The sequence below is a fragment of the Periplaneta americana genome, chromosome 1, assembly GCF_040183065.1.
Source record: "Periplaneta americana isolate PAMFEO1 chromosome 1, P.americana_PAMFEO1_priV1, whole genome shotgun sequence".
NCBI classification, from domain to species: Eukaryota; Metazoa; Arthropoda; class Insecta; order Blattodea; family Blattidae; genus Periplaneta; species Periplaneta americana.
In genome coordinates, this window is record NC_091117.1 from 167,385,595 (window position 1) to 167,410,812 (window position 25,218).

At 33.8% G+C, this 25,218-nt stretch overlaps 2 protein-coding genes across 2 annotated transcripts in view; both read left to right on the forward strand.

Annotated features, from left to right (window-relative positions):
- The window catches only part of LOC138703609 (protein prune homolog 2), a 65,039-nt gene extending 58,530 nt beyond the window's left edge, over positions 1 to 6,509 (forward strand). The window contains exon 13 of the mRNA XM_069831651.1: positions 1,246 to 6,509. The gene's annotated coding sequence lies outside the window, so the exon portion shown is untranslated. The remainder of the gene's footprint in view (positions 1 to 1,245) is intronic.
- Positions 6,510 to 12,396: 5,887 nt separating this feature from the next.
- The window catches only part of LOC138703635 (PC4 and SFRS1-interacting protein-like), a 103,045-nt gene continuing 90,223 nt past the window's right edge, over positions 12,397 to 25,218 (forward strand). Inside the window, exons 1-3 of the mRNA XM_069831691.1 lie at positions 12,397 to 12,527; positions 20,663 to 20,750; positions 21,847 to 21,917. Coding sequence (XP_069687792.1) covers positions 20,679 to 20,750; positions 21,847 to 21,917 — 143 coding nt within the window. The 5' untranslated portion in view covers positions 12,397 to 12,527; positions 20,663 to 20,678. The remainder of the gene's footprint in view (positions 12,528 to 20,662; positions 20,751 to 21,846; positions 21,918 to 25,218) is intronic.

The following is a 25,218-nucleotide window of genomic DNA, read 5'->3' on the forward strand; positions in this document are numbered from 1 at the left end:
TACTGCTAGAATAAGGAACATATCCAATTCATATATTTAACATATAAAATGTACCATATTAAATACATTGAAAATCTGGAATTATAAAACAATAAACAAAACTTTATAATTGCTCTTTTTGTCTGTAGTTAATAACTAGTGCATGAATGTACAAATTACTTTCACTAACAAGGGATGCTTTCGGACCTTCCATCAAAAATCGTCACGAAACTTTCTGGGCTGAACAAGCATGAGGCCAAAGTAATTGGTGTGAAGTGAATTGGTATTCATGATGAAACTAGTAACCACAGGAATCTCTTCATTTGACGTTCATTTTCAAGTGTGATATAATGAGATGAAATACAATTCATTCATTCAGTCTGTTCTTTCATTTATTCATCCATTAATTTATCCCTTTGTTCATTCATTCGCTATGTCCTGGATAACAAGATTTCTAAGAATAATGTATAAATTTTGCGAGCAGAAATATCCACAATATAATAGAAATAATGTAGATAGTCTGATGCAGTTATAATCTATCATCGAGAATAGTTTTAGTGACATGAATTTCTCAACCAGAGACGAAATTGTTTTTATATAGCACAGCATAATTAAACTGACCAAAAACACTTTCCTCTTTTTAACAAACAAAGAGCTTTTTTGAGAAACACCACTTTTACATGAGATGAGTCTTAGTTTTTCATATGTCATTTTAACTTCATGCCATAAGACACATGTCTTTCAAATAGTCTGTACATCACTTCCCTTTCCAGGGGTGTAGGTGTGTCATATGGCTTGAGAATTACAACATATTGTTGGTGGTATAATCAGGGAACGGATTTTCAGGTGCTAAGAAACTTTAAAATATTTATTTTTATGTACTAAAAAACAGAAAATTACGTATAAAAAATTTTAAAATATTTTATTCATTATTTCTTAATCAAACTAATTTTATATGTAAAGTGAAAACTATTATCATTTATGACGAGACATCTATGGGTGAAAAATACTACATTGTTGCAGTGGACTTTCTCGAAGTTCCCCATCTCAAATTGATGTCTATTAACAATGCATATTACCAGGAGAAGGATCTCTCTGTATCACAAGAAGATAATCTTGTTTATTTTAGTAAATATTGATGTGAGATCGCTGTTATACATTTTCCACTTTTTTGACAGTATAGAATCTCCCCATCACTTGTAAATTTTCCTTTAATTTGGCAACATATTCATCCAAACGAGAATTAACACTCGACTTTACTTTCAGCATCGCCATCATTTTCCAGAGATACTATCTTAACTAAATGAGACAATGTGAGTAGCTGAAAAAATTCCATGTGAGTAGCACATGATGCAACAGGGGATTCACAGCAACCACACACTAAAGTAGCCACGTTCAATTAAGGTCAGGCTCACCACCGCGGGACAATAGACAAGGATTCACACAATCATACATTACGAAATACATTAACATTATGTTTACTTTATGCATCTGAAATGGTTTTTTAAATTTAATTTTAAAAATTAAAATGTATGTATATAAAAGAAGAAATAACACTGTTTATGTACTGTATTTATAGTAAAATGATTTAAAATTTGTATAAAAATGTGTAAAATCATGTGTTTTATGTGGACTAGAATTTCATATGAGCTGTTGCTCCGAATTTCATTTTTAGTTGTAAATATTTATTTACCAAAAAATCCGTTACCTGGTGATAATACAACATTTTTTATAGCTTTTAGTAGCTTAAATCTTTATAATGGCAAGTGTTCCATTTCACACTTTTCATGGCCAAGCCTAAACACACAGATTGTACTGTAACACTACACTAGTTTCTTAGTATTTAACATTACTGTTTGTAAAGTAAGCAAACAGTGACTGCCGTATTAGAAATATTGTTGGTACCACACTAATGAATTATATCAATGTATTGCTTAATGATTTGGGAAGGATGATACTAAGTGATATTATTGTAGTATGTAGTCATTAGAATTGTAATTAAGTACAGTGTTGTATTGATGGGAATTTATGAAATTTTGTATGTTAATGCAAGTGTCTCAAAAAGGTGCTCAGGTTTTGAATATGTTTCACTTTCCACTAACAAAGAAATTTATGTTTTTAATTGTAAATCACAGCAGTGTGGATGCTCTATATGATTGTATCCGTTGATAATGAATAATGCTCGAGAAAGATAAATATACTTAAAACTGATCACATAGATTAGTGTCCTATCCTTGTTGACCACGACAGTACAAAATGTTCTGAAAAAAATGGTTTTTCAATATATATATATAGCTTTGTTGATAGAGGAACTCTCTATGGACTGGAAGGTCCTGGATAGTGACGAAATTTCTTTCATTGCCAAAGCTTCCAGAACGGCCATGAGGTCCCTCAGTTTGATATCAAATTCAATACCAAGTCTTTACCAAGAGTAAAAAGCAGTTGGAACATGGTGCAAACTGTACACCTCATTCTAGTGCCCAGGTCATGAGCTTCATGCTCTACCTCCATGCCCTCCCATGTGTTTCATAGCATATAAAGTGGGTATCTTTATATATAAAGTACCTGAGTTATTTTGGGGGTCTGATTTTGCTTTCGTGAATTCCTTTAATGACGTTCGATTAAATTTTATTTTTATATAATTTGTTACCTAAAATTTCATAGGTACCACTTAAGTACCATAACGATTTTTTTTTTTTTTTAAGGAAAATTGTGACTTTATAAATAGCACTTAAAGAACTGGATACATTCTGAACTTTCTAAATAAAACAATTTTTTCTCCAAGAGAGAAAATAAAAAGGTTGAATTTAAGTTATATGCAGTCAATATTAACCGTTTACCCACAGTGTGAAATAACTTGGACTGTGTGACAGTTAAAACCTGTGACCATTTTGTGATAGCTTATATTAATAACTAGTATTTAATTTTCGAATTTGTATCACTGTACAAATGAAACTGCATCCTGATTTTTTTAAACTATTTAAATAAAGCCAGAGATGATCAGAGTATGTAATTTTATATGATGGAATTAATGTATATTAATGACTGAGCTGTTATGTATAGATATATGTATATAATACGACTCTAAGTTGTGATATTCATGGTGATCTTGAAGTACAGGTATATTTGGCAGTTCAATACTAGTAACTAAATACAGGGCCTTCTTTTTTGACTGTTTTCTTAAGATAGTACTACTACTATATTCACTAAGTAATTGTTATTACACTCATTGCTTATAAATTGGAAGTTAGGCATTTTTGTACCTTTCTTCACATGTATATTACTAACAGTCATAATCACAATGATGAATTGATTAAATTTGTTTTTATTGTCAAATCTTGAAATGAGTATGCCAAATTTTTGGACATAAGAAAAATTAATACCGGTAACTTAATTTTGTCTTCGAAATGATATAAGATAATATTTTTCTATCAAATGTAAAACTATCAAAGATCATTATCATTACCAGCAAAGGGCTTATATAGTTATAATATTTCTACTCACTTCTGTTTAATTTTGTTTAGAGTTAGTGTATAAGAAATAGAAGTATAATATTTATTAGAGCTGTCGATTTTATCAATTCATCAAACCAATTAACTGTTTAATTTTAAAATCCGATTAACTGATCAAATATATTTTAGTTGTTTAAAAATTATTGTGCGGTGAAGAAAACATAACTGCCTTGTGAAGTCTGTGTAGCACAATCTGTAAATCTGTATATTATTGGTGTGGTTGACAGCTGATCAGTATAAACTGATGGCCTTGTCTTCTTTAGAAAGTTAAAAGCACTCATATTTTAAGTACAACTAAGCATATATTCCTTCTAAACATTTTTCTTAAAAAACATGGCTTAGGCAACCATTTACTGTCACAAACTATGGAAAGGATGTACCGTATATTGTATTTTGTTTGTGAATATGCTGTCCTTTGTCAAAATAACCACCCGAAAGTGGCTGGAAGTTTGCATTTAAAAGAGGGTTAATGATCTGAGTAATGGTATTTCTTGGAATTGTATACTTCTGTTTTGTCCACATACACCTGACTTAGTCCATTAGTTGGTTTATGACTGCCCATTTGTTGTTTATGAAACTGTCAAAGCTTAGTTTTCGGTGGTTCTGGATTATCATTTCACTTTCAAAGATTGTGCATGATTGCTGGTTATTCAGAGATCAGTGTTACACGTATATTTGTGAACTTTAGTTACAAATATGACTTATAAACCATTCCATGGAAAACTCGGTGAAAGTTTCGGATTTAAGTTGAACAGTGTGGTGGACAGAAAAAGTGTTTTGTAAGAAATGCGGAAAATCGTGCAGTTATAGTGGAAGCACAAGTAGTCTCCAATATCATCTTAAACGTGTTCATCCTTTCCAAGGTGGATCTACGTCTATTAATGTTGCTACTTCCAGTTCAACTTCTCAGTCAACGTTGGATCACCTAATAGTGAAGCCTGCATCATGTGGTAAACAAACTGAAATAACAAATAAACTTGTGGAGTATTGCCAACATATTGACATGTTTGGCTGGAGCAAAGAGATATGACTGTAAATAAATGTAAATCAGACACTTTTGTTTTTTGTTTTTCAAACTTTTTGTATACATCATCAGTGTCAATTGCTGCTTAATAATTATTTGCAGTATATATCAATAAAATTAAAAACACCTGTAAAAACGTGTTTTTTCTTTATATCATATGAAATTAATATAAAATGATATTAGATGTTTTTGTTCAAACTTATAAACACTGTGTAAAATAAATTAAAATTCCATTAACTGGTCGACTAATCGATTAAAGGTATCCAGTTAATTGATGAAAATGTTTAGTCAATCGACAGCTCTAATATTTTTATAGCCCTAACATAAAATTGTGGATTTTCAAAAGATTAATAGCTTCATGTTACGAATTTCTTGGATTTTTTTTTAGAAATATCTTATTATTTTATTTCATTGACGTAAACTTTTGGTAGATACTAAAAATAGAGATCATTAAAAATGTTGTACAATGGGTTTCAAGTTACAATCAGTTGATTTGTGTGTACCCACTCTTAAAAATGAACTTTCATAAAGCTTAGTATTTTAATAAATACAATATACAAAAATACTAGTACCGGTATGCATATAGAAATGGACATTGTTTATGTGCAATAATAAAACTTGCTATTCAATGAGGATAGTTGCTATTTATAATAATAATAATAATAATAATAATAATAATACTTTGCTTATTATATTAAGTGCAGTTGTAATTAATTTCTCTTAAAAACACTCATTATGTTTGCAGAATGGTAATTTTAGAACTGATTTTATAATACACAGGGAAAATTCTCAAATAAATTAAAAACCTGTAATTCTGAATTCAGTTTCTCTCTGCTGCTGAATTTGCAATGTACCTAAATGCCAGCAATCAGACTGTGCAATAATTGTAATCTTCTATCATATTAAGTTATAATCATATTAACTGTTAAAGTACCAGTACCTAATTCCTAGACGTAATATTGCATTTTTAAATTTAAACTTAAAATATGCTTCACTTGTAAGAAAACGAATTTAAAAGAGCAAGAAACTCATGTTCTTATCAGTGTTTACAATAATAAGATGACTACACTTCAAAGAACGCCTGCACATCATTCATTTAAGTATGTTAATTGAAGGTATAAATACATTATTTTAATACTAAATGCATTCCAAGGTCATACAATCACCATGAATAATAATTTCTTATTCTGAATAAAGTCTAAAGTAGAGCATTCAACTTGTTAAATGTACTTAAAAGGAATTGATCACCTTTTAATTTAATACATTCCAAAGTACCTATTTTAGGTGCATTACATATGTGCATAAAGACCAGTTATGTCCAGTTATGTTTGGTTTGTCCCATCTGGCTGTCTGATTTTGATAAAACTTAATAATTGTTTTGAATATATATATATTGACCATATTTGTTCAAATACAACATTTATATATTACTTAGAGTGAAGTTTGATAATATTTTTTAACTGTAACTAGAGACTTGAGTCACATAGAGGTATATCACGAAAATTGGAACAAAGGACACACCACAGATTATCCATTGTGTTATTCAAAATATTGAAATCGCCAGCTATTTCAAGATGGTAAGTTTGTACAATGTGAGATGTGTGTAATAAATCAATTACGAGATAAAGGATTTTGAAACTTATTATGATACGAAATTGACATACAAGGGACTCTTTTTATTGGTTTTGTCATAACCATATCGAAATTGTGGTCTAAAAAAGAAAAAGAAAGGGATCAAATTCATACTGAAACAATCTTAACCAACTCATGTATGAGTGGAATGTGTTATTTCAATGGCAAATATAAATAAATTTTATAACATGACAGATGATGAAAGTATTTGGATTAGGGTATTTTTTGCTCAAAACCTAAACAGTGGAGCAAATATTTCAGGATTATAGTATAATCCTGAAATTCTGTGGTAGCATAGGAATTTTTAAACTATTTGTAAATATGTGTATCTAATGCTCGAGATTTAACAATAAAGTTTTTTTTTTTTTTTTTTTTTTTTTTTACAATAAAGTTATCTTCCTTGTTGCTTCCCAGTATGTATTAGGGAAAAAAGATTGACATAGGTCTTAAGAGATTAACAGCTTGCCAAGTGGTTTATATCCATCTTCTTTTGTACATAATAAGCAATTTGGAGAAATTAACAAACCATTCCTATTAAGATATTTAGGCAATCATGACCTGTAACCAATCTAAATATAACTGTAGTAGATACATCAGGAATTAGTTTCAATTATTTCGAAGAATACTTCCACCTTGAACTTCAATTTTCAGGCAGTAGTTGAAATTCATTTTCGTTCTTATAATCCATTTTATATAGGGTCATATCAAAATTGTGTTTTGTTTTTATATCAGCTATCCCAGTACCATTCACCCCAAAAAGGAACGGGATCCATTGTAAAACTATGTTTCATTTAGATTTTAATTTGTTTTATCATGCAATGGATTAATTTTTTTATGGAATCTAGTTGAACTTACGACCTAGATTGCAGCTTTAGAGTCTGATAAGAAGACTATGATTTTGCATCTGTGTAACCAAACATATATATTTTGGAGTAATGTGTGAATGGCTTCAAACTCGCGGTGGGAATTTATTTAATTTTATTTTCTTCAGCTCCTTCATGGTTCAAAGGAGAATCATCTTTGTAAATCGAGTCATTTTTGCGGATATCTTCTGTAAACTGTTTCTAAAGTAAAGGTCTTCACTTATTCGAAGTTTGTAGATTACAGTACCTGTTTTGTTGAAAATTTTACCTAGATCAAGATATTATTTAAATTATATTATGCATTTTATTTTTAACAGGTAACTGAACAGTGTCTGATTTAAGATTATACTGTACTAAACTATAACGTAAATGTAAATAAATTATAGCTCAATGCGAACACATCCAAATTTCATATGAATGTGCACGATTGTATCTTGTTCATTTTATGAATAGTGAATGACATAAAGAACCTAATTTGAAAACATGGCTTTATTATAACTAAATATTGGGATAATATACATAATTCGACTAAAATGAATTACAGTACTGCAATAAATGAGTCTTTAAGTAAGAGAGACAGGGATTCTGGAACTTTAAAATGCAACTACTCCTATTGTCAACAGTAATGTATTAAATTTAAGATTTCTAGATTGGTTGCACGAAACTAGATTCTATTCAACAGAGGTCAAGTCTTAGATTTAGTACAGTAAATGACATCTCGCTTCAGGAACTCAGATTTGATCACTGGCAGTTTCTGCGAGATATGTGGTGGAAAAAGAAACTATGAGGTAGATTTCTTCGGTTTTGAATGCCTCAATTGAAATCCCAATGATAAATTCAAGAATGCTTCTGTGCAGATAAAAATTACTCTTTCTAATGGGAAAAATCGATTAGGTACATTTGATTCACTTGAATGTTTCAAATTATGTAAATTAAATTCAAGTTTCTTCCTTCTCTTTCATCCTCTGACTTCGGAATTTGAATATCTAAATTCAACATTGAGTTAAAATTAGTCGAGAATAATTATGTAGTCTATCACCAAACTCAAATGGAAACCATTATCGACAGAATATCAACTGCTTGTATTTTATATTTTACACTAACACACATAATGCAAAAATAGGAATTCAGCATCAATGATGGAAGATATGCTATCAGAAAGAATCAACGAGAATTTCAGTTATTATATCAGTTCTTAATGAATCATTGTCCTCTGCAACAAGACTTAATTTGGGGACTGCTCCTATAAATGATTCATTCTATTTCAAAACATTGTATTTTCCAAAGTATTACACATACAGATACTCACCAAGTTTTCCTCACACTCTACAAATGTTTTATGTGTACCCCTCTGGTCACATGACACACATCCAAGCAGTAGTCGAGTTTGGTTCATACATTTTGTAGTATTCCCCCGTCAATGGTCATTACAGCAGCATTGATGCATTCCCAAAGTTCTACAAGTGTTGCTAGCAGTGGGGGTATGTAAACAAGGTCCTTAACATACCCCCAAAGAAAGCAGTCACACAGCGTTAAATCAGATGACCTGTGGGGAGGGGGGCAAGTGAATAGAGCTAAGTCTCCCACACCAACACACCAATCCAGTGATGGAAAATGTTTGCGTTTAGGTAGCAACAAACATCAATGCTCCAATGGAAGGGGAGGGGGTGCCCTGTCTTTTTGGAAGGCGAAATTCCCGGAATCAGCATTCAGTTGTGAAAACAACCAGAACTCCAACATATCCAGATAAGAGTTACCTGTCACAATCTTCTCACAGAAGAAAAACGGCCCATAGAGCTTTGTCTGTGACATTGCACAGAAAACATTAATCTTCAGTGAATCTTGTTCAAGCGCCACAATTGCGTGAGGATTTTCACTGCCCCACATCCTCACATTGTGACAATCAACCTTACCCGATAATGCATGATGTGTATCTGTGAAGAGTTATGTGGTGTACTCGGGTGAATGTATGTGTAAGTGCAGTGTAGGGAATGCGTGAGGATGATGATGAAGGTTAGGAAGGGAGAAGGGGAAACCCAGTGCCTCCACTAGCCTACTCCTATTGAACAGCACCAAGGGGCCGCCAGGCTTAATGTCCCCATCCGACGGACGAATCACTATCAACAGTGACATATACCTTCTCTTCATATGCACTGCAAAGGGATTTGAAATTTAATCCAGGCATATTGGTGTACAATTTAGTGATTAGAAGTTGTGCACCTCTATCTCTGTTTGCGACATTTCATTGTGGAATGATATTCAAGAGATCCTTAGCTTTGTGGTTTTAAGAACCTTGGTGCTCTTTTCTGCTGCCCATGTCTGTCTCTTCTTTTCAAATGAAGCTAATGTTTGGACACACAAAAGAATTAGTTGTCATGTTTTGAAAAAGTGATATGAACTAAATGTATCACACTTCAACTCTAATATTGTTTTGCAGAAATTTGGCAGTACCGGAATCGAAGAATGTTTGAGTTTGGCTTTTAAAGTAAATCACGAAAAACACAATGAAAAGGTTAAAAAAAAAATAAAAGCAGAAAGAAAATATATTGTGAGCTGTTTGGTTGACTGTATGTTTCTTGGTGAACAAGAACTTTCATTTCGCAGTTAGTGTCACCTCAATAGGGATAGCATGATGGGCGAATCCAGAAGTGCATATAGAGTGTTAGTTGGAAGGCGAGAGGGAAAAAGACCTTTGGGGAGGCCGAGATGTACATAGGAGGATAATATTAAAATGTATTTGAGGGACGTGGGATATGATTGTTTAAAACAAAAAAATAAACATAGCCTATTATCACAGTCTACTATATACAGTCGCGAAGCTCAATATGTAGTAAAAATGCAAACATGGGTAGTTGCCCACCACTAGGATCGCTACTATCGCCTCATCATCGCAGACCTCTCCTAGCAGACGACAAAATATGTTACACTTTCGTTGTCGTGTTCTTTTGGAAAAATTAACACCTTCCTTCTATTATTGAAATATTAAATGCATAAAGTTAATTTATTATTTTAATGAAGTATATTAAATTCCACCATAAACTCGAAGATACCTGCAAGAAATAAGTTAATATAATTTTTGTTTGTGCAAAACGAACTGAAATTTAGCTTCACTCATTCAAGATTATAGCGATAATTAACTATGAAACCAATAAATATTAATTTGCATTTCCCTTTACAACAATAATAATGGAAATATGAATTAATGGAGTAACTTACGTGTACCGGTACTTGTAGTGTAGGCTTACGTAGTTAACAAAGTGGGATGAGGTTAAGCAATAATAATAATAATCACACCAGAATTGGAAATAAAACGTGACCAATAAATTTTATTGTAACAGATTTTTTCTACGTCTCTAGTAAAGCAACAAATAAAAATAACAACAAAATTAACAGCTATAATTAAAAACATACCCTTTGAAAAAAAAAAAAAGTAGGCCTAAGCAATAATAATCCCACCAGAATTGAAAATAAAACGTGATCAATAAATTTCATTAATACTAACTTATTTTTTCTACGTCTTTAGTAAAATAACACATAAAAATAATAACAAAATTAATAGCTACAATTAAAAATATATCCTCTCAAAAAAAAAAAAAAAAAAAAAAAAAGTAGACCTAACCTTTATTTCTCTGGAAATTTAGCAGCCTAAGTGACAGAACTTTACCCGGTATCTAATGTCCTTTCGGTTAGACTGAAACATTTCATTGTGAAATGTAAGGATATAATGTATTGTAACAGTCGCAAAGAACTTCAAAATTAAGAGTTTTGTTTTTGTACAGCATTCTTGTGGAAACCCAGGAACCTTTCTGAATCTTTCGGAAATCGGAAAAAGGATAACTCTGGTCTCTTTCTCTTACTGTTGCTACAATTTATATCACTACAAACGTCTCCTCTTTGTCTCATATTATTATTCCAATTATTATATTTTAGCCATTAACATTTTCATTACAACCAATAACGAACATTTCACAAGCATCGATGTGAAATACGCAACGAGCTAGCACTCGATAGAAATACGATACAGTCCAAAGTCGACCTTGGACAGTCTATTGTTTCTAGTTGCTAACCGCTTGGAGCGCTTTATCACGAAATTTGCAAAAAAACACCTCAAGCTTCGCGACTGTATATAGTAGACTGTGCTATTATAGTACCGTAAACTGGGGTAAAGAGAATCACATGTGGTAAAGTGGATCATATGTGTATTGTTAGACAAGTCAGTGCCACATGGTTCACACATGCAAAGAAAACTATTTTTAGTGGCACTTATAGAAGAAAGGTTTTCTTTTCATGTGTGATCCATGTGGCGCTGCCTTATCTAGGCAATACACATATGATCCACTTTACCACATGTGATCCTCTTTACCCCAGTTTACGGTACCTATACAAATCTTTAGTTCGGAGTGACAATTTATGTTTTAAGAAGCGAAGTGTGGATATTAATTTCAAAATTTAAATCTTCATTAGAATCCACAGAAATGGGTTTTCTCAGGTCTGCTCGATGTTAAAAATTGTATAAAGTGAGAAATGAAAAAATAAAGAGAAAAATAATACAGTACCGGTATATTAAAATTCTATAGTGGATTATATCCGCAGCAAACAGTTGACGTGTTGGGCCGTGTTCTGAGGGTGGAAGAGTATACCTGTAGCTTGTCAAGACATATTGGAATGGGTCCCCGAAGGTTCGTGGCAGAGGAGAAGGCCACGGACTACATGGATGGAGGAGTTCGATAAAACCATGCAATGTGAAGGATTGGCAGGAGACTGGCATGATAGAGCAGAATGGAGAAGAAAAATTTGAGCACAGAAAGATGCTTAAACACTGTTAACTTGTTCTACGTAATAATAATAATCGCATTGTGACAAAAACACTATCTGTATGTGTATAATCAATAGCTGCATGAAAGAAGAAGGAAAATAAGGGGAATCAGTTTTACGGGTAAATTTGAAGTACATTAGTTGTAAATTATTCGCATAATTTGAGAACATACTTCCAGTCAGTGCTGTTACTTATTGGCCAATAGTGTACAAAAAGACATTAATTTTAGGAATTGCCACACTTACGGAAATGAATGTATCTGGAATTAATTGCTGAAACTGTCTTTCAAATTCAGAGAAATCTTGAATATATATTTGTATGTCATGGTATTTGAATATTATTACATTTCAGTCAAATGAACCCTTTCTGAAATTGACGGTTATTTAACTTCAGTCTCAAAATATTACATCAGTGTTGAGATTTTTAAGTTAATTAATATTGTTAAAAATAATAACTATAAAAACTGTAAGGGAAATGTTTAATAAGATATTGGACTTAAGCAACTTGATACAATTTAAATGCCGAAGAATACAATTTATGTTTGTAAATCACATTTTAATCTTGCACTATGTTAGAAACCGCGTATCCCGTTGGTGACACTGATATTCAAATTTATGAACGTGATCATAGTGTTAGGAACCCGCCATTTCTTGCTGTGTATGTTGGTGTTTATAGACGTTTGTTGGATTGTTTTTAAAAGGGTAAGTTTTGTTATTATATGGCTGTATTTAGAGATAACAAGTTCTATGATTATATATAAACATGTACATGTGAATTATGCGAAGTAGTACAATGGTTTACGAGCATTAGGCAATGAAGCTTATGTAGAAATGGAGGTCGCGTCAATGCTTGTTGTTTGATTGGTATGTTTGTAACGTGATGCTTTTTATTAGTGAGGTTATGTGATTGAAGTGCATATTTGAATTGAATGTAGGTATATTAGCGCCAGAATTCTGAATTAGCTAGGTGGTATATGTAGTTTAGTTTGCTATTAAGTATACACCCATCGATCAGCACGCAATTCTATGTTTACTTGCAACTGTAGCTGTGTACAGTAGCCTATAATTGTGATTACTCTCCGATTCGAATTACACCGATAATACAGATACCTTTTTGGTATCCCATCGTTGTATTGAATCTTAGTTCTCGCTACACATGAAACTGACATCTGATTTGTGTTGCGTTATTTCACGTTGAAATAAAACTGAGAGATGGTATAACTTCATACAATTAGGCCTATACACATATCTGGGAAAATACATGAGTTTTGTTAAGGTCGAGGATGAGTGACAAGTTTGATTTGTTCGTTTTTGGTATGCCTTGCATATACGCTTTTTGGTAGATAATTAGGTACCTACACAAATAGATTTACCCTGAACCGAAGAAAGGAATACTTTCCCGCGTAGTGCAACATAATGCTGGTCCATTGGATTATATGATGACTTCATGTGAAAATGTTTGAGAAAATCATCGGTCGGGCGTATTAAGAAACGAAAATAGCTGGGATGCGTGGGGTGGATCTGCAGCTTTCACAGTGAACACATCTTGCCTTCGGAGTGGTGCCCTACAATTTTGAGATTATTTTCAATAGTGTAAGTACGTTTTCTTCTCCCTTGTATTGTGGGTAGCGGGATCGAAGACTCGCCACATTTTTTCTTATGCTGAACGTTAAGAATATAGGCTACATAAGCTAATGAGTAAGGGATTTTGTTGAGAACATTCCCTTAATAATCGACTGTGGTAACTATTGTCGAGAGGTGATGTAAATTTTTTCAGTGTGGAAGCTTAATCATCGGTACTGCAAACAGGAATTTAACTCGTATAACGTGATTGTGCTATTTCATTATAGGCCTATTTTACACTAACATTTGATGCCCAACTAACCTACATGTAAGTTATTTGGGCGCACATTAATAAGTAAAGAGAGTTTCTTTTTATTTTATGTTCAAATTGTTGAAGTCCATAGGAAATTTTATATATTTTTGCACTCTTTGTGTCCCACCAAGCTGAGAAGAATGTGGTAACTTGGCTGCTAGATCTTTTTGCTCGACAGTAGATACAAGAAATGTTCCCAAGCTGTCTAGTAACACGAAATCCCTTGAATAATTTCAAAGGAAAAATTGTTCTGGAGCCGGGTACATTTACAAGCTAGATTTGCATAAGAAATCCCTTGTCCACTTGTTTGCCATGATTAAAAAATGATCAAAGTCTAAAAAAGGTGGGAGCAGGCAATAAACAACATAAACTTAAGACTGCTGGTATCGTAAAGTAAACTAATCACCACCTGTACAAGTGCACAAGCCGATACCAAACACAAATTCAATTAATGAAACATAGGATAATTATAAAAAATTTACTACTTGAAATGCTCAGACTAACCAGCCGGATGCTGGCCTCACGTTCACATGCCGAAACAGACGTGGACGATCATTCAACCAGAATGGAGCTATCATGTGATTAGCACGAAAATCCGCCCCCCCCCCCCAGTCGTTACAGCTGGTTTTCGCAACCGGATTTGGCTACATATCGTAGCTCCCCAAGTACATCACGATGCTGGGTGGACACTGGTCCCATACACTAGCCGAAATTTCATGAGAAAATTTATTTCCCCATGAGGACTCGAACCAATGCACATTCCGTAATGCTAGTCCTAGGCACGATGCCTTAGACCATGATGCCACGGCATGGAACTACGACTGCTGGTATCATAAAATAAACTAAACCCCCACCTGAACAAGTGTACAAACAGATACCAAACACAAATACAAGAAAAATAATAAAATTCGTTACCAAATATCCAATCTAAATCAACTTATATTACAAATAAAAAGTAGGGTGAAACGAGCGTTGAGCGGATTCCGCCGATTTTGGAATAGACACCGACGTACTTGAACTGCCAACATAGAAAACAAAAAATCACACTCAATCGCTTTCACCTTCATCTTGACGGGATAATAAAAGCCTAAACTAACCTAACCTAAGTGCATCGGTGTCTATTCCAAAATCAGCGGAATCCGCTCAATGCTCGTTTAACCAAAAAGTAGTTAAAAACATCAGGATACATATGTTAAAAATGGGAATTATAGCTTATAACCAAAATTTAACAATTACCTTCAATAAAATCAGGAACATATGTTTACTCGGTCACAAATATTATTTGTCTGAACAAAATCAATGATTCAATGAACTTGAACATTTATATGGTTAAGTACTCTTTGTCCCATGCGGCAACTCACAAATGGTGGGAAGATTTCTATATTCAAGAATTACAGTAGGACAATTCCATGGTTACAGAGTAACATTTGTACAACATTAATGAACTGCTACATTTGTGTTTTGCATCTTAAGCATATGATTTGCCATAAATTTAATAACAATTGGTAGGAAAGAACTTACACTTTCAAATACAATGTTCACCTGCTGCGTTTTAAGTAGTTTAGAAATTCTGGGTCATTTAGTTATAGACTAACAGAATGGACGAGATTATTCAATGATTGAAATAAGTAGCAATTTCATTATATTAAATACCTTTGGGCATGTGTTTTATACTTCACATTGTAGAGTACGTTCAATAGCAAAGAATACTACTAAATCACATTTTCAAAATAGATTACATATACATAGTATATTTACTGTTATATTTGTTACAGATTAACAGATCATGGTTACAGACTAATATTTTTTGTCCACATTATCCAGCGCAAATAAGTAGGTATCATTTTTATTCAAGTAACGACCTATTTTGAAGGGTGAAGAGGAAAACAGATGTATAAAAGAACTGAAATGAATATTTACAAGTTCATTAAATGTATTAAACAATGTTATCAAGACTGACTAAACAATATGTGGGGTATAGTACTGTACATTAATGTATTAAATAAACAATAAACCATTAAAATTACTTTAATGTTCTTGAACAAAGCACAGATTATACTTTATTCCTATTTACAAAGAGGGTTTTAATGTTCTTGAAGTCACAGTTACTGATCTTGAGGTATCGAGACCTTGTAGATGACATTGGATATGGAGGTTCTGACAGACAGTAGAATATATTGTCAGGATCAGCATAAGCAATGTCCATTAACTTCCTCAAACTGATTTAAGCTCAGGATTCTTCTGATGATGAAATTTGAACTTAATTTTGCCTTCTTCAACAGATATGGTTAGTCCAATAAACCAGTTACCGAAATTGAGGCCAAGTCACTGCATACCAGTTTTCACATTTGATATGACACACTGGCTCTTTGGAGATTTCAGTTGGTGATACTGTTGGATTTACATCATGGATTGCTTCAGTTTTAAAGGCAAACAATGACCCCTCTCCAGAAATTACTGATATTTTTGCAACAAAGAGTGTGCCCAAATGTAGTGAAACTTATGTATGCCAAGGAGTTCCTCAGTTCCATTCCACAAAATATCAAAGCCTTTTTTCTTGTTTTCAATGGCATTTCTGGAAATAAACAAGATGGTTGTCTTCCCTGATACTGCTTTAGCACATTCAGAAAAAGATTTGGCGTCAATGAGATCAATACGATCTGCTCGCACACTGTCAAATACATTCTGCTTCATTGTACCACCAATTCCAATGAGAAGTGGTAAAGAAGTGCCAGGTAACGGGAACTGGAACAGTAGTTGCCAAGATAAAGTGAACTGCTGTTTAAAATGTTGAGCAGCTCTATCAGAAAAAAATATGAAGGATTCTGACATTTGGAGCAAAACTTTCAAGTTCATCAACAAGTACAATACATATACAAATTGTGCAACAGTATACTTGTTTTGTGTCATATAATCAGATATCTTTTCATATTATCTTCGTATCAAAAGTATACTGTGAACGAAGTTATTTGATCATGCGATCAATGGGCGCTTTGCACCTCATTTTGATGGATGATACTGTAGTTCTCTCGGGAGTCTACCTGGAGGAGAACTTCAGTATCAGAAGCATTGTCAGGAAGCATTCTAAAATAAGTAGACTGCTTTCTCTTCACATAACAATGGAAGAGGTACTTTGGTGACATAACAGTTAATGCTTTAAGTTCATCATTGACAAACTCTTCAATACAGCATTTTGTCATTTTCTCTTCATTATCTCTTACCCATTGATGGTACAGTAGTGGTTCAGAAAGAATATCTTCATCTATGGTAGTAGCTAAAAGTGTTTCGATTTTGTGTGTACATCTGCCGCATTTTCTATTGACACACACTGAATTTCCAGTATTACAGTTCATGAAATCTGTAATATGTACAAGATCAGGATAGAATTTTTTTAAAGCTCTTACAAGCAATGCCATATTTTCATGATACATACAAAGACATGCATTTGTCTTGTCAATAGATAAACAAAACTTTGGCCGTAATTAAAAAAAAAAACTTGGACTTGCTGTAAGCTGACTTTTAAAGCATTCTCACCTACATTATCTGCTTGAAAAAATTCAAACATCTCTTTTATGATGTAGAAGAGGTAGCAGTGTTGAACTTTGCTTTTAGTACCATTATCATTGGTGACATTTATAAAGTCTTTTCGTCCAGGAGTCATACATGATATATGATCACGTTGATAAAATTCTATTACATGTTTTTTTGCTTCATTTGTCAGAGTTGGAGTTTCTCTAATGACTTTATTTTTGTCTTCTGCAATTCCTAAAGACTGTGCTAACTTGTTGTTGTTGTGCCGAAGTTTGTGTGTGGGGGGGGGGGGGAGATGATGCGACTATGTAGAAAGAAAATACTCGGGTACAGATATAGTTGTTTATTAAAGCAAGTAGCAATCTTCTCTAGTTCTTGGGCAGGGGAAACGGGACTGATGTTGAGAAAATATAGATTATTGAAATTTTTGGCCCTATGACTCTGATTCAAGCTAACTTGAAGATGTGCTGATGTCAGGACTGAAGGAGACGGGTAACAGGAGTGCCTGGGGAGAAGTGAAGACAAGACAAAGGGGAGGGTAGCGATGGAGCTAGTATGAAGTTGACGGAATGATAACGTAAAAAGAATGGGGAAATGGGAGTGCCTGGGGAGAACTGAAGAGTTTGCTCGAAAGGGGTGCGAATTCAGTGGGTAGGAGAACTGAGAGACAGGAAACGGGTGGGGGAAGGTTCTTGCCTATCGAAGCTCTGCAAACACGGTCCGCAATTCGACGACCGATGAGAACCAACTCCAGCTGTCGAAGCTCTACAAACATGGCCCGCGATTTGACGACCTCTGGAAGGGGGGGTACTCTCTGCTAACGAGCTCCGCTGACAAATGGCCGGCGATGGTCGTCCACAGAGAGGAAAGTCAAGAATAGAAAACCAAGTTTTTTAAGAGGGTTTGAGCACAGTGAAATAAAGACAAGATGGTAAATGGGGGGGGGGGGGAAGTAGTCAAGAAGAATGATATGGAGATAGATTGGTTAGGGAGATTGGGTCGGGAAAGCAGAGACAGCCAGCAATGCGTTTCTTTACTTGGGGAAATGTTGGCCGTGAAAACCACATCCGACAAAATGCTGGTTCAGAGAAAAATGGCGTCTGTGGCAGGGAGAGTATGGTAGCTATCCTCCTAGCTTACAAACAAGTGATTGTATGGCGATTTGACCTGTCTTATATACCCCCTCAAGTTGCGTATCATGTATCCTCCCCTCTTAGCATGGCGTGGGCTAAGTGATGCTATAACGTCACAAACTCCTTCGACAATATTGTGTCTGGTAGCAAGCTCGGTGTGCTGTTGGCCATGTGGTCATCCAACTGCTATAAACATATTGAGTTAGATAATATAATTTGGTGTAGTATGAAGGAAAATTTGAATTTAATGACAGTTAATATAGGCCTAGGCAAATAACAAAGGAGCAATATTTATTTATTTTTATTTATTTATTTATTTAATAATAACATATACATAAAAACGTTACATTAAAATACCCCGAAAGAGCAAAGCTCGTGTTCGGGGACAGTTCCGTTACATAGATACATATACTTTGTAGACAAAATACTTAAGAAAAAAGCTCACATAAAGATTGTAATAAAATTAGTAAATAATAATACTAATAATAACTGAGTGAAAAAAGAGACGATGTTTAGATTGATGGATTAATATTAAATTATTATTAGTAGTATAATTAGTGCAGGTCATGTTGAGATAGTAACCAAGATAAAATAGAAAAATACACTTAGGATAGAAATAAACTTGTTTTACAATACATGGTACATAATATATATATACAGGGAAGTCTGTCATATAAATTTTTTAATTCTGGATCTGAAAATTTCATTGCTTAAAGTAGTCAATTCTGGATGAAATTTTATTATCGAATTATATAGCCGTGGACCATAATTTGTACTGTGTAGTAAAGCAGCAGATGTGAAATATTTAGGTTCAACTAATTTAAGAATTTCATTTCGTCTCGTATTATGAGCATGTGGCTGAGCTACAAATTTCGTTCTATTTTTATGATAGAATTTCATTAAAGAGTATTCATAAATTTGGTCAATTCTAAAAACATTCAATTCAGAATGGATCAAATTTGTTGGATAATCCAGTCGCCTTTTCAAACAAATTTTGATTATACGTTTTTGCAACATAATTAGAGGAAAAAGAGCAGTTTTTGTAATGCCTCCCCATCCAATTATACCATATTGGATAACAGATTCAACTAGAGCCAAATAAACCAAACGTAATACGTGAGTAGGCAAGTAATGGCGAAGGTTTACAAATTTGTAAATTGTTTTACGTATTCTGTTACATAAAAAGGTGATTTGTCTATCCCATTTCAAGTGCTGATCAACAATAATTCCCAGGTATTTCACATCTACAGATTCTTTCAGGCAAGGGCATTTACAGGTTGTAGAGAGTTTACAAAATGAGTTGTGGATTATTAATTTTAAATGAGAAAGTGATTTCAATTTGTTCAATCCAGAGACTGTTAAAGAAAATGGCACCAAAGTAGTTTTAGTTATATTTAGAGATAGCAAATTTGCATCAAGCCAGTAATATATACATGGTGTTTGATCTTCATGAGCTATATGTATAAAACTATAAATAAATTTGGTGGATAATTAATTTCAATATGATGCAAATTAAAATTGATTGTGTATACATATAACTCATGTTACATTATGAATACAAATTAATCAATTAGAATTATATGAATTGTCAGTACCGGTAATGTTAAAATGAATTATGAATAAAATGAATAAAATAAATTAGCTTAAAAGAGAATGAATTAAAATTCAGAATATTCGAAGAATGAAATGTCTTGAGGTACTATGTACAATGTTGATGTTGTGTTGTAACTGATAGATCTTATATTGTTGATTGGTTGTGATGATACTTGTAGAATTTTCAATCGTGTAGTATACGTTCGCTTGTGATCTGAATGTTATCTGACATTGATGCAAATAGTGGTTGTTATTGATCATTTGGATCTAAAAAAATGAATTGTGAACAGTACTACTTGCCTATTTAAGTATAAAAAGATTTTTAGTAAACTTCAAGTGCGTATTTGCATACCAGGACTACCACCATTGACAAGAATCAAGACAATCTATTTAGATACTTATTATATCTGTATGTCTTGTCCTGGCATTATGTTACGAAATTGTCAACTAATATTTATTAGGCTACATAAGACATGTTCAAATTCATAAGATCACTTTTCTTGGTTTAATACTGTAGCTGCAAGCAAAAAATAGCATTTTCCTGCATCTGTTGCTTATTGCTATTGGATGTATACATTATTTGAAAAGTAGGTTCCTTGCTAAGTACATGAACATATTTAATGGGAGGATATTGTTTATATTTTGTCATAGAATGTTTAACATTAATATTATATTAATTATGCAACATTCATGTTTCTCACTAGATTTTCTGTGGTGGAGATGGCAAAAAAGTTCAGCCCAGGAGACAAAGTATTTGCTAAAGTTCGTGGATACCCTCCTTGGCCTGCAAGAGTATGTTCTGATTTTACAGTACTTAGATCTATTATTCATTTTGTTGTATTATGTAGGTTTGTGTGTATAATGTAAGGCAAATTAACATTGTATTTTTGTAGCCTTTTTAAGATCTTCCATTAGCTAGAAATTACTTATACTAGAGGTCCTGCCATAAGTAAGCTGATAGTTCAATACTAGAGTCCTGTGAGATCTATTGCTGACAGTCTGGCTGAGTACTTATTTCCTCTTACTATTTTTATTCTGCAATTTCTCTTTTATTGCGCTGTTATATTTTACTGACAATCTACAGTGCCTATTAAGGTGACCACACATTCCAGTTTTATGAATTTTTATCCCATTGCCCTGATAACCTTCGCACGTGTCTTGATTTTTAAACATGCTGACTTACCATAGTTTCTTTAGAGGGAATTTGTAATTTTAGAGACATTTTTACTATTTTGTGGAGTGTAAAAAGTGCTAGGACGAATTCATTTATCCCAGAAGTACAGTTAATTCCAGCAATTAAATCAAGCACTGACCAATATTGGCAATTCTCTACCAACTTAACCTTCATGTCATGATTGTTCTATTGTGCTGGTGCTCTGCAGTGTGCACACTCACTCACACCTGCACGCATATCACTACGAAGTTCTAAAATTATAATCATCTCAAATGCTGTATTAAGTAAAGCACTTGAACAGGCATATTGTTGCTGTGCCTCCAAAATCCGCTATGTGCATTTAAACAGATTTTTTAGGAGAAAGAAAAAAGTAATCACTTTCAATTCAGTTGATTTTCAAAGCTACTTTCGGTATAATGTCAATCATTACATGAAAAATTATGAAATTATACCGAAAGTAGTTTTGAAAGTCAAGGGAATTAAAAGTGATGCCTTTTTTTGTTCCATTCTCCTGAAAAGTCTGTTTAAATGCACATAGTGGATTTTGGAGATGCAGCACGATATATTCTAGGAGGTGCAAACTATGTAGAAATAAATTGTTCAATATATTAGGATGTGCGTATAAATTGTTAGAACAGCGTTGAATGTCTGAAGAGAATATCAATTGTTAGTCAGAAAATACATTGTAAAATTGTATTATTTGTTCATTTACAGGTTGTTAGTGTTACTGATGCTCCAGCCAATAGAGCCAAATATCATGTATCTTTTTATGGAACTGGAGAAACGTAAGTGCTTTTAAAATTCTTAAGTCTTTAATCATTCCCACTCTTTCAAGTGTTTGAACACAAGTCTTGAATTGTTAGTTCTAGTATTTTTGTGCACATACCTTGGGTGCTGATCTTGAGGAGAGAAAGGTTCATATGAACATCTGTCCTATTCCAAACATTTTCCAAGGTAGAGTTGTTGGAATGTATAGTTGCAAAAGGAAGGTAGTCTATGTTATGCACTGTTTCTAATTTATATTGTTGCATTAGTTTGTAGTACATATTTTAAAATTTCACTGTTAATATCATTACACTTCGCAATAAGTGAATAAGCTGTCCTAGTGATATCGTGAAGCTGGTTGCCCACTGTGGTCTTTCGGGTTGATTTCTAGTTTGAGGTACACAATGGGCCATTCATGTCTAAGTACTTTAATACACTATCTACTAAAAAGTAATTGGGCACTGTTTTTGCCCCTTTAGAACCTCGTGGTACCACCTCTTGTTGTTATAACAGCAGCCACCCTGTCACGCATGCTCTCCACTAGTTTGTGTAGGATATCCACTGTAATGAGTCACCATTCCTCTTGCCGTACATGACACTCAGTTGGACAGTGGAAGTTGGCCTCATCTCCCGAGACTTCAATCACCGGTCTAATTCGTCCCAAAGGTGCTCAATGGGATTGAGATCAGGACTCTGTGCAGGCCAGTCCAACCGGTGAACATTATTGCCTGCATACCACTGCATAGTAGCTGCCGAAACATGGGGCCAACTTCCATTGTCCAACTGAGTGCCATGTTGCAAGAGGAATGGCGATGCATTCCAGTGGATATCCTACACAAACTAGTGAAGAGCATGCCTGACAGGGCGGCTGTTGTTATAGCAACATGAAGTGGTACCACGAGGTTCTAAAGGGGCAAAAACAGTGCCCAATTACTTTTTGGTAGATAGTGTAGTAGTCTACTCTCTTACTGAGGAGGAGGAGGAGAAAGAAGAAGAAGAAAATATATTATATGTCTGAAATGATCATATTGCCAATGGTATCTGTTAATGTGATAGAGCAGTGTGTCTTGTATATTCACCATTCTTCTGTACATGGCTCGAGCAATGCCTGAAAAGTGAAAAGTTAAAGTATCATTCTACTCCCCCTACTCTGTGCATACCTGCCTAGCAGAAGTTGTATACACAGGGATAAGAAAATTTGAAGGAAGCTTAATTTATTTTACATGATGCATTATATGAGCTTGAAAAGAAGCAAAGCCAGTCAGTGAACGCTTAACTAATTGCAAAGATGTGTTGCAAACAATCTAGGAATGACGGTGAATATACCGTGTTTGAATCCATTACACTATTGTCAGGGTGTCTACTGGTATGAAAGTGACAAAAACAACTAAAAGTAATTTGATCAATTGGTAACAATAGTAATATACGTTACAAGAGCGGTATGTTGACATTTTCATGTTCGAGGAAAAGATTGAAAAAGCGAAACGTAGTTGAGTTTTTTTAATTTCCGAGAACATGAAAACAAACATACCACTCGTCTATCGTACATTATTTTGTGCGAAGATCGTTCATTACATACCTGAAAGACGAATTTCTAATTAGTTGCAATGAAATCTCCATGTTGGTTTCTGTTTAATGACGGCAACTTCGGAAAACCAAAATATCTTTCTTCAACATTGTTGCTATAAAATGTTTTCTATGTTTACTATACTCCAGCAGGCCGTGATATACGTTTGTTTTTTTTTCCCCCCAGTCTATAAATGCGAACTTAAAACAAACGGTAAGGTTATGTAATTTTAACGTAATTAAGAAAATGAAGAATAACAGAGCGCCTGGTGAGGATCTAATAACAGCAGAGCTGATACAGAAAGGTGGAAAGCGTCTCTGGACCTACATATATGAATTAATATTAGCGATTTGGAACAAAGAAGAAATTCCTGATGAATGGAGAACCGCGCTGATATGCCCCATACACAAAAAGGGCAGCAAGCTGGACTGTAACAATTTCCGAGGAATCTCGCTGCTGAATGTTACATATAAGATTTTTACAAATATAGTATCTAATTATATTAAAGCATATACAGATGAATTCCTGGGTGAATACCAGTGTGGTTTTAGGCAAGGACGAAGTACAACCGATCACATATTCACGATCAAACAGTGTTTAGAGAAGACAAGTGAATATAATATCCCCATACATATGCTTTTTATAGACTTTAAGCAGGCATTTGATAACATGAATCGATTTAAAATTCTGGAGGCTATGAGAGAATTTGGTATCCCTACCAAATTGGTAAATTTAACAAAAATAACCCTCTCCAAAACATATAATAAGGTAAAGATACAAACAAAACTATCTGATAAATTCTTAACAGTAAATGGGGTGAGGCAAGGAGACTCCGTATCTACAATTCTGTTTAATATTGGCCTTGAAAAAGTCATTAGGAACATTGATATAAATTTTAATGGTACCATATTTAATAGGACCAGACAGTGCATGGCCTATGCGGATGATATTGTGGTCATGAGTAGATCTCTTGGAGTGCTAAATGAAATAGTAACTCAAATTCAAATAGAAGCAGAGCACATGGGGTTAAAAATTAATAAAGAGAAAACTAAATATATGAGAAACATAAGACCAAGTGGCGTTTGTAATAAAGATATTATAATAAATGGACAGAAATATGAGGAAGTAGATTCTTTTAAATATCTAGGAGTTCTAATTACCCAAGAAAACACTGCAGATGCGGATATGAGGCAAAAAATTGCTGGGGGAAATAGATGCCTGAGAGCCCTCAACAAAACTTTGAGAGCAAGATGCATAAGTAAAAACGCAAAACTCACATTATATAAAACAGTCGTAAGACCAATTGTGCTTTATGGCAGTCAAACTTGGACTCTGTCGAAGAAAATGGAACAACAACTGATGACATGGGAAAGGAAAATTCTAAGGAAAATCTATGGTCCTAAATATGAGAATGGGCACTGGAGAATTAGATATAATACAGAACTGAAAACTCAATATAAATCTCCAGATATTGTTGCTGAAATCAAAGCCCGTAGGTTGGAATGGTTAGGACATGTAATCAGGATGAATGATCAGAGAATACCAAAAAAGATTCTAAACACAAAACCAGAAGGCAGGCGCAATATTGGCAGACAGAAACTAAGATGGTTGGATGGAGTGGAGAAAGATTTAAAGACTCTAGGCGTGAGAAGATGGAGCCAGAAGGCTCTGGTTGGACAGGAATGGACCAAGATCCTAAGGGAGGCCAAGCCTAGACTACAAGGGCCGTAGTGCCAAAGAAGAAGAAGAAGAAG